Here is an 18,069-nt window from a genome sequence, read left to right on the forward strand (position 1 = left end):
TCGAAAATGTATCCTTGAGACGTGAGAGGGAGCGGAGGCGGGGAGGCCGTGCTGCGGGGGTGGGCCTGGGTGTGTCAGTGCCGCGTTACGTGGCCGAAAGCCCTGGGAAGGGACGCTTTTTCCTCCAGTAGGGGTAACGGAGAGGGAGGCTCCTGTTCCAGTCCCGGGGCTTGGCCGGAACGGCGGGCTCTGCTTCTCAAGGAGGGGCTGCTGGGAAGCCGGATTACTGCCGTGACCTGGCTTGCGAGGCAGGCGATCGGTCCCGTGTAGGAAAAAAGAAAAAACGTAGCCTGAAACAAAGCCTTTGGCTCCCAGGTGGCTGCTTTTCTAGCCCGAAGTGCGAGTATTGTGAAGCGGGGTCAGCCTTTGGTGCGGCAGTTTTAATAACGTATATAATTAAAGTGTCACGGTTGTAAAGCTAAAACCCGAAGCTTGTTAATTTCCCTTATTGGGCAATGAAGGATCCACTGTTTTTTCGTTTTCGCTTCCAGTCCTTCAGGGGCTATTATACATAGCTAAAGCTGACTTTAAACCTAGGTTGAACTGGGACTGTATGTACAGAATGTGGTTTTTAAGGGAGTTTAGGTAACACAGGAAAGCTCTATTTCTCTATAAAGCCATACCCAGCATTCCTTGTAAGGATGTTCTCCACTGATTGATCGTAGAGTTGATTAGGTGACCTTTTAATAGAGTTCTAATGTTTCCTCCTTTTAGGAGTAGAAACTGCAGAAGTGGTGGAAAAAGCTCCTCTCATTTTCCAGGTTTGCTATTGAGGGGGGGAAAAAAAAAAGAACTGATGCCCAGCGTAACTTAGGTGCAGCCTGGTACTGAAGCTTGATGTAACTGCATTGTTGCCTAACTGAAAATGTAGACAAGTGTAAAAAAAAGTCTGAGGAAGAGAACTAGTGGTTAAAACCTATTCTCCAGGATCTTACAGTGTTTTATTGTCCCCCATACCAGTAGTCAAAGGATGTGCGTTGTTTGTGTGACTGTGCTGGTTGATCCCAGGAACAGGAATTTTTCTACTTGTGCCAGGACTTAAGGCTTTGAAAGCTACTCATTGGATCCTTGTGTTATGTTAGATACAAGATTATTTATCTGCTTTTATTTAATCTCATCTGGTAAAGGTACGGCATTACTGAAGTCTGCAAAGAACTCTTCTTTCAAGGATCTTGTCTTGAGATGCAGTGAGTGAAGATGTGATTTGCCCAAGGTTACACAGTAGGACAGTTCTAGTGCTGAAAATAGATTTTAAGTCTTTTGATTTGCAGTGTTGCTCCAAGATCATCCCAAACAGACCTTGCAGCGCTTTTTACTACTGATGCAGTCTCCTTCTCTCTCTTAATTAAAAGAATGTTCAGAAACTGATAATTCTATTTTCAAACTGTGTGAGCTGACACAGGCAGGATGCAGGAGCAACCACAAAACCACGGATGAAGTGCAAAGAGGAAATTTATTTTCATCAACCTTGCTAACCAGGGGATCTCTGAAGCAGCATCTCGGCAAGGGCACACAAGTGGGAATGCAGGCACCGTGAAGCTTGATCCTTGCTAGAGAATTTTTGAACCTGCTGCTTTTGCCTATATATTGGGGATTCACGCAGGTGTGGTTACCACGGTGCTTTGATCTTTCCCACAGCTGGAGAGGAATCCCAAGCATGTTTGGTAGAGCGCCTTTAAGTCTATCACGGGCACGTTTTATCTAAACACAGATGTTTTACTTGTCAAGCCTGCAAGACTCAGCAATGATTAGTATGATATATGTGTTTTTCTACACTTCAGCTGCAGGTCACATAAGTGTGTTTATAATCCTCCTTGCCAGCCTTCCCTTGTGTTCCCACAAAACCAAAAGCAGAAAATGAGGAAGTCAGCTGCCCCCCCCCTCAGTATTTAAGATTCACTCCTCTGTTTAAACATGATAGGGAAGGTTCTAATACTATTTGCATTTTAATAAGTGATGTTCAGTTGTTTGTGAATCATAGTTAAGGAAGGACTGTGCTTTTTTCTTGCTGTAAGTTCTTTACTGTATTTTTCATGTCTGTGCCACTTAAAGGAGTCTATATGACAGTACTCCTAAATATTAAGGTACCTCCATGTTGCTAATATTAATATTACAGGCCTAGGGGTGTAGTTCATGGGCCTGTGACTTCAGAAGAGACTTTCACATCAACTGGTACAAGGAGGCTTGTGGCCTGGAGCGGTATTTGGAATTCCCCCAGCGAAGTGAAATGTTTTAAGTGTCTGCTGAGAGAGAGATGTCTTTTTTTTTTTTTTTTTTTTTTTACCCCTCCTTTATCCTTAGAATTAGTACTTTGCACAGTGCTTTGTAGAAGTGTATGTATAAATAGAGTAAATGACATGGTGGAGCAGTTCAAGAATTCTTGGTACTTTTCTTTGGGTATTAGCCTTTAATAGGCTTTTCTCTTTTTAATTCTTAGCAACTTTAACATGAAGCTGTTGGATAGTCATTCTGCAGAAATTCTTACATAGAGAATTGTGGAATTTTGAGTCTGAAATATGGGACCAAAATGTGACTTTCTGTTTCCATTGAATTCTGAACTCTTCACAGTGTACGTTTTTCTTCATTTCTAACCCCACAGTTTGATTGGTCTCTTTTTTTTTAAAAAAGCCAAAAAGGCTGAGGATGAAGTTTCTCTTGCGTTGATTGAAGAATAACTGTGTTTTAATGTATATGTGCCTGTCTACCTTTCATAGCATGCCTTCTAGTCTTGCATTCTGTGTGTGGAAACACATACAAAAAACCCCTTATATATATGTGAAACACAGAATTTCTGATTAATGCCATTGTGGGAGCTCTAGCAATTGCATTATCCTGAGCACAAAAAATATCTTAAAGCTTTGTCATGTTACCCAACTCTAGATGACTCCAGAAGCTATTGAAGTATTTCAATACCAAATAATAGTTAGACTTATTTTTATAAATGATGTTAAATCACTTAATTAGCTTCAGATGTTCCTGTGACTCACAAAATCACTAATATAGTTGTCTTTTTGGAAGTAGAAATGTGTTGTAAGTGAATTTGGCACATATGATAACTACATAATTTGGTGTTATACTGCACACAGCTCTTAATATTTTCAGCATGTTTATAGATTGTTTGCCTTCAGGATTTTATGCAGTTTACTAGTTTCTGCTTTTTGTGCTGAAGCTTAAGAAAGCATTGTGTAGGAAAAAATTTTTTGATATTACGTTTTAATAGGATACATACCAAGATTCTTCATACTTATGTTAGAAGTTAACATAGCGAAACATCCAAGTTGATGCATGATGTGAGCAGAAGATAAATATGCTTGGGATTCAGTATGTCTGCATGCAGAGGACACCTATTTTAGCTTTCGGTTTTACTCCGTTTATTGTTTTAGGAGGTGACGCTGATAAAAAAAGCATGTCACATAACTGGGTGTGAGTCAGCTGTTATCACAGCGGGGTTGATACTGAAAGTCAAATGAGTCAAACCTGACTTGGTATCCTAAAAGATTTACCCTTGAGCATGATTATTTTACAGGATAGTTTAGCTTTTCAAGTCTCAGGTTAAAGTCATTTGAGAAAGTGAACCTCTAATAGTGAGAACTTCTATTCTGGATACAGTTGCCTAATAATATTTCCATTGCCCGCCTTGGGCAACATGTTGTCAAGAAAATGTATCCCTTGGGCATGCATAGACAACTTTTTCTGAGTAATTAGTAATTCCCAATCCTCTTTTAGCATTTTTTGAGTGTTTTGATTGCAAGTCTTTAGCCATATTTTTTTTTTCTTTTTTTTTACTATTCCGTGCAGTTGTTGGTTATTCAGTACCTTACCTCGTTTGTTGAGCTATGGTTACTGCAGTGTGTAATTGTGTGGTGGCTAGACTTAGCATTTTTGAAAGAGTAAAATGAGTGAGAATGAATTTAACTTGTCTTTTTCAGAATGTCAGTTGGGGAGTCAATACTTGAGTTAGGAACTCTGGAAATCTGACTTACTCTGTGATAGGGAACCTTCTCAGCATTAGAGCTGTTATTTCTGGGAGGATGGTGTGAGCAAGAGACAAGACATCTCAGCAATTTGAAATTCTTGTCATAAGTAGGATATTTTAAATTGTTGGTTTGAGAAAACGTTTATTTAAGCTGTCAGTGTATAATAATGGCTGCGTCTTTTGCATGCTGCTCGTATTTATAAGGGATATTTTTCAAGCTAGCCTTACAGTAAAATTAAGGTATATGAAAATGATCTTAAGTTCTGTTTGTCATAATTTAGTTTTCAGTGGTAATATCGCTACGGTTTTAAGGTTATACGTGTTCTTGTCTTAGTTTTCTTGACCAGTAATTCAGCCAAAACTTTTGGAAGGTCCCCATCTAGAAAGCAGAACTACTCTTCTAAGAGTGAAAACTCTGTGGAGGAAAGTTTTGAGGATCTGCTCTTGAAGTATAAGCAGATACAATTAGAGCTTGAATACATTAATAAAGATGAAAGACTGGCTTTGAGCAACAGGGAAGAAAGCGAACAACAAGATGATGATAAAACAGTGGACACTGAGGACCAAATAACTGTAGAAAATGACAGTATTACAACAGATGCTATAAAAGAAGTATCTCCTGAGGAGAAAAATCCGGTTATAGCCTTTCAGGCATTTGAACTGAAACCTCTCAGACAAAAACTGCCTACTCCAGCTGAGAGGAGCAGATTAAAAAAAGGCAAAGAAGGAACAAAACAGTCATCACAAAAATCTGAAGTCACAGAATCTGGCCAAGGTAAATACTTGTAAAGTTGTTTTAGATTGTAAAGTTCTTTTTGCTTGCCATTATCTATCATATTTATTAAATGTTGGGGAAGTCTTTAATTAAAATACTAATTTTAATTAATGTTAAACATTTTAAGTTATAGATTTAATATACTTAATTCCTGTTTTATGTAATTCCTTGAAATACATAAACATGTCTTGGAAGCATGGGTTTTTATTTTTTTATTTGTTTGTTTTTAACTAATGTGTTTGCTTAGACTAACTGGTAGTTTGGCAAAAAGCATGAGGACAAGATATGAAGGTTTTAATTGCTGTTCACAGCAGAAATTGTTGGCTTTCACTTAAAGTTTTCCTTCCAGTGTTCCCTTGTTCTTTTTTTGCAGAAGCAAAATGTGGTTATTTTTTTAGCTGAAAAGATGACATTTAGAGACATCTTTTTCTGCATTTCAGCTTTGTTACATGTCGTCTTTAGTGTAACAAGCCCGTATGAGATCACCAGAATTATTTGGGTAATAATTGGTATTCATGAATAGTGAAGAAATCATGGACCAGAAATAGAAAGGGTTTGTACAAGAAATGTAGCCAAAGGGTAGAGTGTCTCGCCTGGGTAGTTCTGGACTGCAGACCAAAGAGGATAATTGCTCAGATGCATGAACCAGTTAGTGAGAAACAAGTTACTGTGTCCAGCTGACCTGCAGTAAAAGTCCTTAAGCTTACTTTTAAGCCTGCAGCGAAATAAGGCAGCTAGCTTAAACTTCCTATTCTGAGACTTCATTTAGTTCTAATAAGTGTTTGCTGTGATTGAGGGAGTGCCTGCAGTTATCACTTGTCATCTTATATTAGCTGATTTGTCAATGTGTGTAAACTACCAATTTGAGTGGGAAGTGACAAAGTAGTAAATAGATGGAGTAAGAGCACAGGTGAGTAATTAGTAGGAATATGATGAAAGGTAGGACTAGAACACTGAAAGTCAGAATGATCTATATGTAACTTCAGAATGAAAATTTAGGAAGACAGCCTGTAAAGAAACTGAAAGAGAAAACTGATAATTAGTAGACAAGCCACCTCATTCTAGGTATTTTTCCCCCCTCCTTGTGTCTTTCATATTAATATTAAAAAAAAAAAAAAAAGAAAAAAATAGGCTCTGGTATTATTTAAGAGGTAATGTAGTTTTTAATGGGATACATGAGGAAAACCTGCACATCTTCAGAAGAAGAACCCAGTAGTGCGCAGGAAGTATACGTAGCAAGGCAGCAGTAAAAGAGCTGTTTAAAAAGCAAAACAAGTCTCAAAAAATACCCAACTTCAAAACTGAGAACCACTGAAGTTAAAAATACAATTCATATGATAGTGAAAATAGATGCTGTAGTGTGCACATTAAAAGCATCTTAATTTTTGCACACCACTGTATGACATAAAAATGATCTGACAGCACACAGATTATGTATGAGAGTGACTGACTGTGACAGTGTAACACAGGCTTTCCAAAGTAGCAAACCCCCAACTAATGTCAGTTATTGCAGATTCATATGTATCAAGTGAATGTATACGACTTAATTATGTCTATATTAGGAAATTAGCAAAATTTGTTTTTCTAATTATATTTATTTTTAAGTGGTGTACTGGATGTTCTCCAGACCTGTTCAAGGTGAAGAATTTGTCTTAAAACTGAGGGAAGTTTGTGTCTCCAGAATTAATCCTCTGCTTTGACAGAGCCTTTACAGTATTCCCTGCTTTCCTTCCTTTTTTGTCCATTAGTCTGGTCTGCCTGTGTTGTCCCCTTCTGGTTTGAAAGAGCGTTTTAGTTGTGTAGTATGTCCATGCACGTGTCTGTATGCATCACAGAATCTACTGTACCATCTGTGGCTCCCTGCTTCCATCCGGTGGGTTGAATGGTTAGGATCTTTGCTTAGTGTACTAACATTTTTGAATTTTCTTTTAGAATACATATGGGTATTAGTATCTAATTTTCTTTCTCTTGTATGTGTGCTTTTAAGTAATGCATGCATATGCAAGTAGGAAGACCGTCATTTGCTACATACCACTTCTATTTAGGTATAAGGTCTTGATATATTTTAAATGACACCTTCTTGAATGTGGCTTTTCATAAAATGCTAGGAAAGCTGTACAGAGCGCAAACTTATTTTCTACCAATTTGAATTGTGGCAAGGAATCTCTCGTTGAAAAAAGGTGAATATAGGAAAAGATCTCCAAGCTTGTCTAAATGTTTATTTCCTTCCTCTGATGCACATAACCATATATATATATGGTTATAGCAAAATTATATGAATATAATTTTATATCAATTATATTAAAAGCTATTAGCTATAGTGATTAAATTATGTAATACAGCATTATGTATGCTCTGTATAAAATAGAATATGTTAATGTATATATATACACTATGTAATAATCAGGTGGATGTATGGCTTTTGGGCAGTCAAATTAATATGTGAACATCTTAATGTTTAGCAGGAAAGCATTACTATTCATTATTCATTTCCATAGAATAACTCTTCTCTATTTTCCTTTGGCATGAAACGGAGCAAGTGTATTCTTACTGCAGCTTTTGGGCTTTATATTTAATTCTGCAAAAGACTGACCAGTTACTCAAAATAGCTGCCAGTGGAATCTGAGATGCTTAGGACAGCAGCTGATATGAGATAGTAGCATAAAACAGATGGCAAGAAGTCATCTTTTCCTCTTGTTTCCAAATCTGTTTTTCTCTGCTTCTCAGGGAAGGACGTGTCAACCTTAAGACAGAGAATTACTAAAAAATGACAAATCTTGCCTTAGGCTTATGGCAACGTGATGATGTGGATTTTGTCAGACATGCCAAGTTTATATTAATATTTGTTAATGTGCTTTTATACCTACAACTGCTGTTCTGTTTTATGCTATGTACCAATGATACTGATAAGATATGTTTGTATGGATTAAATTCCGCACATCATTTTTATGTAGCTCTGTCTCATGAGAAACATCTCACTCAAAATATGGTATTTTCTCTTGGAAGGTGCAGAAGACAAAGAACAAACATCAGCACGAAAGCTTAGCAGTTCAGATGTTACATCTGAAAAGGTAAGAAAGTATTCCTCTGTAAATGAGGCATAATTGCATTATGATACTCTGACAGCTTTTTCTAAATTGTAGTCCAGAAATGTTTCAGTAGCGGAAACAGTCCATTCTTAAGGAATGGCACTTACCAGCACAGTAGTATTTTTAAGCTTTCTCCTGGTAGAAATTTTGGGACAGACTTAAAAGACTTTTTCAGAAAAAGATTTAGTTATTAAATGATGTTTCTTGACTATTTGTCTTATCCTTTCTTTTCTTTTTCTTCTCAAGAAGCTGCTTGATGATGAGGAGGAGATGTCTGAATTGCAACTTAGGCTTCTTGCACTTCAGTCTGCTAGTAAAAAATGGCAGCAAAAAGAGCAACAGGTGATGAAGGAAAGCAAGGAAAAATTAACAAAAACGAAAAGTGTAACACAGAAAGTCAAAGCCAGTACAAAAGCACATTCAACAAAAAAACCTAGTGCTACAGGTAATAAGTTTAACATTATTGAAATGGCTACGAATAGCATGACCTCTGAAATAAAAACATAGTATGTTATGTGAAAGACTAGGGGGAACCATTTAGGTAAGGTGGAGTTTATAACTTTTTTTTTTATTTAAAGCCAAGCAAGCTTTGAGGAAACAACAGACAAAGACATCAAAGAAGATGCAGCAGCAAAAGGAACAAGACAGGCGTCAGAAAGAGGAAGACCAGAGGAAACAAGAAGAGGAGGAGGAGAGAAGAAAGAGAGAAGAAGAAATCAGAAAAATTAGGGACCTCTCAAATCAAGAAGAGCAGTACAATCGATTTATGAAGCTAATTGGAGGAAAGAGGAGATCAAGAAGCAGGGTAACAAGTTCATTATATGTTGTTCAGGTGTTATATTTGTGATTCATGAGTGATTTCTGTCTTTATTCCCCTCCTGGTTTTATGTCCCTCCTACCCTGCCCCCCCTTAAAAAAAAAAAGGAAACAAAAGCTCAAAATATTTCAGTGTTTAGTATTTTAATCCCATGCTAGACAGACATTCCCTTTGGGTTTAATAACATCAGTTCTGTATGAGTTGTACATCTGCAAGTCAATGGTAAAGCACTTGGCTCCTAAAGATTTTTGAACATTGTGAGGAAAGAGCAGTCTGTAATTTAATACAAACCAGTCAACCAAACTTCCTTGGCTTTCTTCTCTTAGATTGCAGTTTTGTCTCCACATTTTCAAAGTTTTTGTGTTTATACAACTTCAGTGGCCTGCTCCTTTCAAAATGTTATCTGGGGCTTGGTTTCTTTGTAGTATTTTTCTAATTTGTCAAGGTACAAAATATGCCCAGACACAAAAGATAATTACTTCAGCCTCATTACAGGATGACAGAATTGAGTCGAATTTATGAAGGAAGAGAGTTACTGCAGTGGTCATCATGCTGCACTTGTAGGCTGTCTTCATTCTCTCATCTTGAGATTAGCGAAAGGCACTTGAATCACTAATGTTTTGTGTCTAAAACATTGGTACCTTACAGAAAAAAAAGGCAGTGTTTCTTTGGCATTAGTTCTTTTATCGTGGAAGCAGTACAGCTGCTTCAGCTAGATGCTTCAAGTTCTTGGAGCTACTGATGCTGTAATGAGAAATGAAACTGCAACTAAGGGAATTGGGACTCCTTATTTCAGGTCATGTTATAGAAGAGTCCCACTTATAATAATAATGAGTAGAAAATTGAGGCTAAAAGTGTTTAACTGTAAACAACAGGAATTCTAAAAAACTACTAAATGTCTACTGTATGCTTCTGAAAGATACAAATTGAGGAGTCTAAGAAGTCACACCTGTTCTGCGTACCTTCAGTGTTCACTGAACATTGATTGGCATTCGTACAGTGTTAGGCATTCTTTGAACAATCTGATTTATTAGTTGACAGTCTCTGGGCATGTTTCAATGTGGTATGTGGCTCCTTCTGGGACAATAAAAGTATTCTCTGCCTGAGATGTCAATCTGAAAACAATCAGAATATGTTTCACCTAAACAGACGAACTTTGTCATAGTGAAGATAATCCTTGTGCAATTTTGTGTTGTTTCTAATAAGGATAATTCAAGTGCTTTAGGTTACTACCATGACAGAGTAACAGAAATAATAAAGCATTTAATTATCTTTCAGTGTTTCAGAAATAGAACCATGACAATTTACCAGGTACAGAATGACCTAATATGTATTGAAAAATTGCTTCTGTGTTATCATGACACTTCCCCTTCCCCCACTCCCTGAAGAGATGTAGTTTTAAAACTGCCTGTTAAATTGTCGAGTTACTACTTGCAATGGATTTGAAGGAAAGGTAATCTTCAGTTTGCTTTCTTTGTACAAGCTAAGTAAATTGTATTTATAAAGCAATTAGAAGACAAAATTATAAGGGCTTGTTTCTAAAATTTAATTTTAATTGGCTTGCTCTAAAAGAATAGCATAAGACAAGCTAAATAAAATACGCTTTCTTGTGTCTTTAGTCTTCAGATACTGACTTGAGATGGTCTTTGGATAAGCCGTCTACAGATAGTGCAGGAGGCATATATCAGTATGATAATTACGATGAAGTTGCTATGGATACAGATAGTGAAACTAACTCTCCAGGTAAGACTTACAGGTTTTTTATATGGCGATTGGTAAAAATAGTTAAAAAGTAGGAAATGAACCAACATTTTAGATGGAAAGTCTTTCTTTTAAGATGTGGCAGTTATAGAACTAACATTTTAAGGTGAGCTAATTCTGTCTTGTTTTAATGCTGACTCTTTCCTCTCCATCTCTGCTGTAGTGGTATTTTGATGGCCTTCAAGGTTATACTGTTCTCACTGCAGTACTGTAGAGTTAATTTTTTGACAATCCCAAGCAGCTGTGTAGAAAGTAAAGGCCCCAGGGTGTTTACTGATAGACAGCAACTTTGCGAAAAAGGGCCTGGGTGTCCTAATGGACATGAAGTGAAACGTGAGTCAGTGGTGTGGCTTTGCGTGATAAAGGCAAACTGCAGCCTGGGTTGTAGCACTGTGTTGGAGGGGGACTGTTAAACACTGACGAGACAGTACCAGTTTTCTGGTTCCATGGTAGGAGAAAGATAGTGACATACTAGAATGAGTCTAGCGAAGGACCTTTTTGATTAAGGGAAATTGTTTCAGGCCTTTTTTTCATAAAGCTCATTGGGGACTGGAGCACTTGATTTGTGGTAAGAGTCTGGGACAGCTGAGTTTGTATTGAGAAGATAAGGCTAAGAAAGGCTTTTGCTGCTGTTTTCAGCTACCTAGTGGGCAGTTATAGGGAAGAAAGAGCCATACTCTTCTGTGGAGTGTGCAACAGAAGGACAAGGGGCAACACTTACATCTAACCAGAATTTATTTTGTTACAATTTAAGGGAAAACTTTCACAGAGGGTGGTCAAACACTAGAACAGGTTAACTGGAAACATTGTGGAATGTCCATCCTCAAATATACTTGAAACTTGGCTGGACAAGACCCTTAGCAACCTGACTCTGGGGGCAGCCCTGCTTTGAGTACCTGTGCTGGAGCACATGCCTTCCAAACATGCAGGTTTCCTTGTTCTGTCTCAACATATGGAGTGTTGAAAAAGCTTCATTAAACATATTACTTTATTAGACACTTTTATGCTCTTGCTTTTTCATCTTCCATCTTCTCTTTGTTTCTTTTTTTTCCTTTTTTCCTCCTTTCTTATCAGGCTTTCCTATATGTTAGTTTGCTGAAATACTGCACCTGCTGTTTTGGACTTATAAGCTACATGAATGTTCTCTCAATTAAGCATCTCAAGCTCTAGTTCTATGTCTCAAAATTCAGTATCAGCTGTGTATTTGGTCTGCTTTTGTCCTAATTTGTATTGCAATCTTTGTAGCTGGTAAGCAGGAGATTGACTGTGTTGAGACGCCTAGTTTAAAAAGATAGATTCTTGCAAATAAAATCAAATATGAGGTCTGAATCATTGCCTTAGTAGTACTGTTTGGCTGTACTTGCATTTTGTATGTAAAATAGAAAAAGGACGGGTAACTACTCTATTTATATATGTACACGTAAGAAATAAATGCACTGTGCTGTGTCTGGTGTTACCTTTCAAATTGGCACATAGTAAAAACATTTGTCTCCTCCTTCTGCTACATTAAATCAGTTGAAGTATAAACACAAGTTGGTGTTTAGTAATTGCCTGCTATATTTCTTACACTTGATAACTTTTTTAATTACAGCTTCTTCTCCAGTGCAGCCTCCTTTCTTTGAGTGTCCAATAGGATATTTTCCACCTCCAGTACCACCAATTTCCTTGCCACTGCCACCTCCAATTCCTGTAAGTAACCTTGAAAGGAGTATATTTTTGAAAATGTTTAGAATTCTTAATTTGTATCTTATTTCTAATGCTAAAGTTAGGATTATATTTAGATTCTGGTTTTGGTACAATTTCCTGTTTAGTGATTCCGTTTAACTACCTGATAGTTGCATTTTAAAAACCTCTTATTTCAGCTATTTTTTTTGGCTGATCCAATTCCTGTTTAATGGAAGGTCTCCCTATGGAACTAAAATTTTCTCCTCATTGTTTGAGCTATGCTGTTTCATAACAAAGCAAAACTTGCCTGAAGCACATAAGGAAAAATAATGAATTGGAATTGTTAGTGCGAGGCAGCTTTGCCTCTTACGTTATCTTTACCTCTGACTTGTTACCTATGTGGGGGGTGGAACCCAGACAAAAGTGTAGCTTATCAGTTATTCTTTCAAACTTTGTGCATTTTGGCTATATGTTGGCTGTCTGCTCACCTGAGAGTCCACATGGAAATTGAATTAGTGCAGTTTCCTCCCCCAACTTTTCTTCACTGAATGATTGTTCCCCTTCTTAGTAAAGCAGTAGAGAGTTGCCATTCCTGTCATGACAGGTTTTGAATTTTTGACAAGGAAAATTGTAATTTTATTATTTAAGACAAATTCATAATACTGTTTAAGGACTGTTTTTTTCAAGCAGTGTGAACTTATCTGGTAAACCATATTTCTGTGGCTCTGGTTCTGAGCTGCCATTTATGTTTAGTTTGTATGTCTGCACTACTTTGCTATCCAAATGTAGCCTTGTTCACATTATCTTCTTTGAGTAATTGCTGACTGTTTAGCAGCAGCCTTTGACAGTGGTCTAAATCCACTGCAGTTTGAATTAGGTTTAAACCATGAAATAATTTAGGACTCAACCTCTGCTAAATAATTGCAAAGCGGTAGTAATTTTCGAGTTTCAAACGCTTATTTTCCTTTTTATCTCAGCCTGTACCATCTTTGAGCCAACTTTACGTGGAAGGTATTTCTTGTGTTTCTCTTGAGCCGCCTCCACCTCTTCCCCCTCTTCCCCCTGAGGAGCCTGAACCACCACCAAAACCTCCATTTGCAGATGAGGAAGAGGAAGAGGAGATGCTCTTAAGAGAAGAACTACTCAAGTCTCTAGCCAACAAACGTGCTTTCAGATCTGAGGTACTCTATTGGGTTTTGAATGTAAACCTCTAGGTGGCAATCTTGACAAAAACTTAAATGTAACCTGCTAAGTGAGGATTATGGGCTTTTTTATGCTGCCTTTCTGATGACTTAAACCACCGACTCTGAATTTCCATCACCCTCTGCCCCGAAAAGAAACCATTAATTGTAAATTGCCGCTTGTCTTTTGTTTCTGAAGGAATTATGAAACTTCAAGGTGCTGAAAAATGAGTATGTTCAGGGGAATGGGATTTTTTTTTTTTCTGAAAAAAAAAAGTTATTTATGAGACACTTAACTCCTTTTGCTAGAAAGTTGAACAGTTAGGAGAGGTTAACTGGTCTGTTTTTGTTCGGTTTTTTTTTTTATTGGAGTGAGAAGCAAAGTTTGTGGTTTGACAATTTAGATTGTTTTTGACCTCATTAAAAGGTCACAGATCTTTTGTAGTTGACCTGTGAATAACTAGCATATTCCTGTGTGCTTTTTTGATATTATTGCAGAATCGCAAGATTTGTCTAATATGTTTAGCTTGGCTGCCTAAATCACAACTCTAAGTTCTAAGATACGTATGGAACAATCTCAAATGCTTATGTCTTTTAAAATAGCTGGGTATAATGTGTGTATTTATGGCTGTATTTTTGCTTTATTTTGTTAGGAAACCTCAAGTAACAGTGGTCCACCTTCCCCTCCTGTTCCAGATAATTTGCAGTCTGTGCCAAGAAGCAATCTATCTGCTGTCAGTATTAATACTGTGTCACAGCCACGGGTACAGAATACAAAGTTTGTTAGAGTACCGAGGCCTCCACGAGCAGTGATCACAGTAAGGAAATACTGGTGCTTTCTATTAACAAGACTATGAGTTGAAGTTGTCCTCAGTTCAAGTGAACAGCAAATAGACTTAAGGTTTTCTGGTGGTACAACACAGAATGTTGGAGTTTCAATTAAACATTGGAATTATTAGTAACTTCAAAAATCCATATGCTCTTCTAGAAAGAATTTGACACTGAAATAAAAATTTACAGCTTCAGAGAGCATAAAAACATGCCAGCACTCATCTGAACTAAAAGAGACTGTAAATATAGTTAAATTAATTTCTTTTCCAGATTATCACAGACTAAAGGGTGCTGTTCAATAGTAACTGAGCCAATCTAATCGCTGACTGTTGCCAAAAAAGAGCTGGTCTTGCTCTTTTTCTGGCCAAATGGAGAAACTGGTGTCTGGAGCATCAGTACAGTTGTTTAACTTTAAATTTAACACGGTAAACTGTTTAGAAGACTGACCTCCGGGGCGGGGAGGAGAGTACTTTTCCTTCTAGAGGGAGCTGATATTTGGTTTTTTTCCCCCAGTGAACAGTGTGTGCAAAGCTTGGTTTGTTGTAGGTCTTTCCCATGCAGATTTTCTAATGAATAGTATGATTGAGTCCGTACCTCTGTCTCTCTGTCAGTGGATGTTATCTCTAAAACTTTTTTTACTAAATTTGAAGGAATGTATACTATCTCTGAAAATAGTGTATCACTATCAACTCTAGCTGTAGCTACCCAACAGCTTGCTTGCCTGCTTAATTTAGGTTTCCATGGAGCTACAACATGGAGAATACTTGTGAGTAGAGGACCAGTGCATTGTGCTGTTTTCTAGCACCGATTAAAAACTGAAATTTTACCTACCTATGCTATGGTGGTGCCAAAATGATGCAGCTGTAGTACTTGCAGGAGTAGTAGATATGATCCTTATTCTAAGAACTGTCCAGAAAGAGAATATCAAAAAGAAATAATTGTTGAAATTAGCTATTTTTCACTTAAAAAGTAGAATTTTTTTGCAGGGGTGTGTCTTCTACACTTAGAGCTTTAAAGAGGTCCTGTCCTGAGATAAAGGTTAATTGTGTAACTGTAACTGTCCAGACCTGCACTGGGAGATTGGAAGAGCAGTCCTGGAAATGTGAACTAAGTTGCTTCTTCTCAAGCTGTAACTACAGAGCATTTGAGGTTAATCTAAATTGTCTGCTTGTTTCTGCATCTTTCTTTGTGCTGGAACTGGCAGTCATCTGATCTTCAGTGAGCTGTGTCAGTTAGTGATGTTGGCAAAAAGTGATTAATCTTTTTCCATATGTTCTTTATGTACTGTTGGTGTTCTGCCAATTTAACTGCCTGAACAGCTCACTGGAAGGTCAGCTAAGTATAACTGTGGGACAAGGAGCATCACAACTGTGTGGCTGAAAGATGAGGGAGTTCTGGTATGTCTGCTGCAGCATTTCTAATGCAGACTTGATTGATTGTTACCTCTCAGTTACTTAAAATTGCTTGCAAATGGTAGATCATAATTTTCATTACAACTGAAATAATTCACGGAGTATAGGAGTCAAAGGTTTGAGATTTGTATGCTATGACTGTGCAGACATAAATATGATGTGGTTACTTGGGAGTACGTTGGAAATGTTGGAGAACCTGTCCTGTTACAGTATCAGGAATCGATATGATATCTGTCTTTTAGTGGACATGCATAAATGCATGCTTTTTTCTTATATTGTGGAATTGATGTGCCGTGCTCACAAATGGAGTTAACCTCTTTTTTTTCTCTTCTAGTAAATATGTGCTTAATTGTATCCGTCTCTAACTTTTTCTTCTTGCTATAACACATTTTTAATTCTCCCCACAGCTTCCAAAACACAAGTCTGTTGTGGTTACGTTAAATGATTCAGATGATAGTGAGTCTGATGGAGAGCCATCCAACTCAACTAACAGTGTATTTGGAGGACTAGAATCTATGATAAAAGAAGCAAGGAGAAATGTTGAGGTAAACATTATCAGCATTTAATAGGTTTATTTTGTAATGATTTTGCTTTGTATATGGAATTTAAACTTTAGAATTTGGTCAAGAAATACTGGTTTACATCAGAAATGAGCAAGAGTGAGTACATTACTCCTCTCTGGACCATTATATTGCAACTTGACTTGCATAAGCTAATTAACATGATTTTTTTTTTTGGTTTAAGGTGGCATCCTGAAGATAGAATTTATAATGTATTTTTGGCTTAATTTTTTCAAATGCGGTGCACATATTACTAGCGCAAAAATATTCACTTAAAAGATCTGATTAACCTTGAACAGCTCTAAGTTTGTGCTGAAATGCTTCTTAAAAATAGTAGCTAATAGCTGTATTGTAAACTAGTGTGACTAGTATTGACTTGAGCCTCATTGTACAGGCCTCAAAAATCAAAGCCCCTCCAAAATCAGAAAAAGAAAATGATCCAATGAGAACTCCAGAGGCTCTACCAGAAGATAAGAAGATAGAATACAGACTCTTGAAAGAAGAGATTGCCAGGTACAACTGAGTTTAATTGTTAAAGTAAAATGTATATTCTTTGTAGTCTTTTACTAGTCTATTTTTGTAACTGGAAGGAAAATCTGAGTTTTAAAACCTTGCCATTACCTTCAGGTTTTTTTCCCCTACTCAGTTTTTAGTAAGACAACATAGGGGTCTAAAAGTCCTTGGATTTGAACTGACTTACAGTAGTTGATTGCAGTTGTGGAAAATTCTTTTTCTTTTAACTTGAAATCTTCCTCTGCTACTTTTTTGAAGACTTTTGGGAGTACGTAGCAAAATTAATGTTGAAGCTGCTGAACATCTTTGCTCTTGACATCTGTGTTTCAGTCGTGAGAAGCAACGTTTGATTAAGTCTGATCCACTGAGGAACAATTCATCCCCTGCAAATTCTGATGGTGAAGTTGATGGAATTGGGAGAATAGCAGTAGTGACAAAACAAGTTACAGAAGCAGAAGCAAAGCTTAAGAAAAACAGGTGTGTATTTCACTGTCATAAGTCCTACCTTGTTTGCTTAGCAGGATGAAAATTAATAATCTTTGAATGTGTAGTTTTTAAAGTGTAGCAAACAATTGGTTTTCTGTTGTCTTGAACTATTCAGTCTTGAATTCTACTGCTGTACAAAAGGAATTGTATTGTAGTGCCAGTGTGGTGTTTAATGATGATTTTAAGTATGGTTTGTCACGCTCAGCTGTGTTTTATGTTTAGTGACTAGAACATCTGTGCCACCTAGTAACTCTGAAACATGGAAAAAAATGAGTGCTTTTCACTACTTGGTACACTTTGAGGGTAGCATGTTTCAATGGGATATGCCTGATTTGTATAAATGAGTGTTCTGGCAGAGTAGTTATGCTGTTTAAAGATTCCCCCCCCCCCGTATGCCTCTTTTCTTTTAACATGCCTCTTCCATGTTTCTCACACTTCTTTGAAGTTACTATGGACATTATATGTTCTTTTTATCCTTACTATCTGCTTTTGTTGTTACTTGATTATTTCTGTGTGGTCTTGTGAATAAACTGGTTCCTGGTCAGACATAAATTGAAGGACATTCTTCTGCCCTGCCTTTATTCACACCCATCTAAGTCTTATCTTGCTTTCTTTAATGCATAGCTTTTTATATTTAATTACTCTAATATTGTGCCATGATAGTATGGCTTCTAATCTGCTAACGTGTGTATAAGCCCTAAAGAAGCTCTTACTTAACATAAAGGAAGAACATGTGTATTTGGGATATCTTAATGTTAAAAACAGTGTAAAGGTACACCGCTTGCTTACCTTCCCCATCCTCATAACTAGGATGTTTTCATCTGCCTTGTACCAAGATGCTGAACTTGGGATACTGAGATCTGCTGTATGTACTACCAATACCTAGTGTCTCATGGATGTTAAGACTATCTGGAGAAACTTAGAATGTTGCTTGTTTGATAAGTACAAAAGAGCTGGGTTCTTAAATAACCAGGGTTTTAGAGGAACAGTGATAGCTCTGAGA

General features: G+C 37.1%; 1 protein-coding gene across 1 annotated transcript in view; it reads left to right on the forward strand.

Annotated features, from left to right (window-relative positions):
• ZFC3H1 (zinc finger, C3H1-type containing) overlaps positions 1-18,069 on the forward strand; it is a 47,359-nt gene that overhangs the window by 5,376 nt on the left and 23,914 nt on the right. The window contains exons 2-12 of the mRNA XM_009887828.1: positions 4,311-4,751; positions 7,758-7,822; positions 8,087-8,285; positions 8,419-8,645; positions 10,277-10,400; positions 12,010-12,107; positions 13,061-13,264; positions 13,918-14,082; positions 15,915-16,052; positions 16,462-16,580; positions 16,911-17,057. Of these exons, the coding sequence (XP_009886130.1) occupies positions 4,311-4,751; positions 7,758-7,822; positions 8,087-8,285; positions 8,419-8,645; positions 10,277-10,400; positions 12,010-12,107; positions 13,061-13,264; positions 13,918-14,082; positions 15,915-16,052; positions 16,462-16,580; positions 16,911-17,057 (1,927 nt within the window). The remainder of the gene's footprint in view (positions 1-4,310; positions 4,752-7,757; positions 7,823-8,086; positions 8,286-8,418; positions 8,646-10,276; positions 10,401-12,009; positions 12,108-13,060; positions 13,265-13,917; positions 14,083-15,914; positions 16,053-16,461; positions 16,581-16,910; positions 17,058-18,069) is intronic.

This window comes from Charadrius vociferus, unplaced genomic scaffold (genome assembly GCF_000708025.1).
Source record: "Charadrius vociferus isolate BGI_N301 unplaced genomic scaffold, ASM70802v2 scaffold125, whole genome shotgun sequence".
NCBI lineage: Eukaryota > Metazoa > Chordata > Aves > Charadriiformes > Charadriidae > Charadrius > Charadrius vociferus.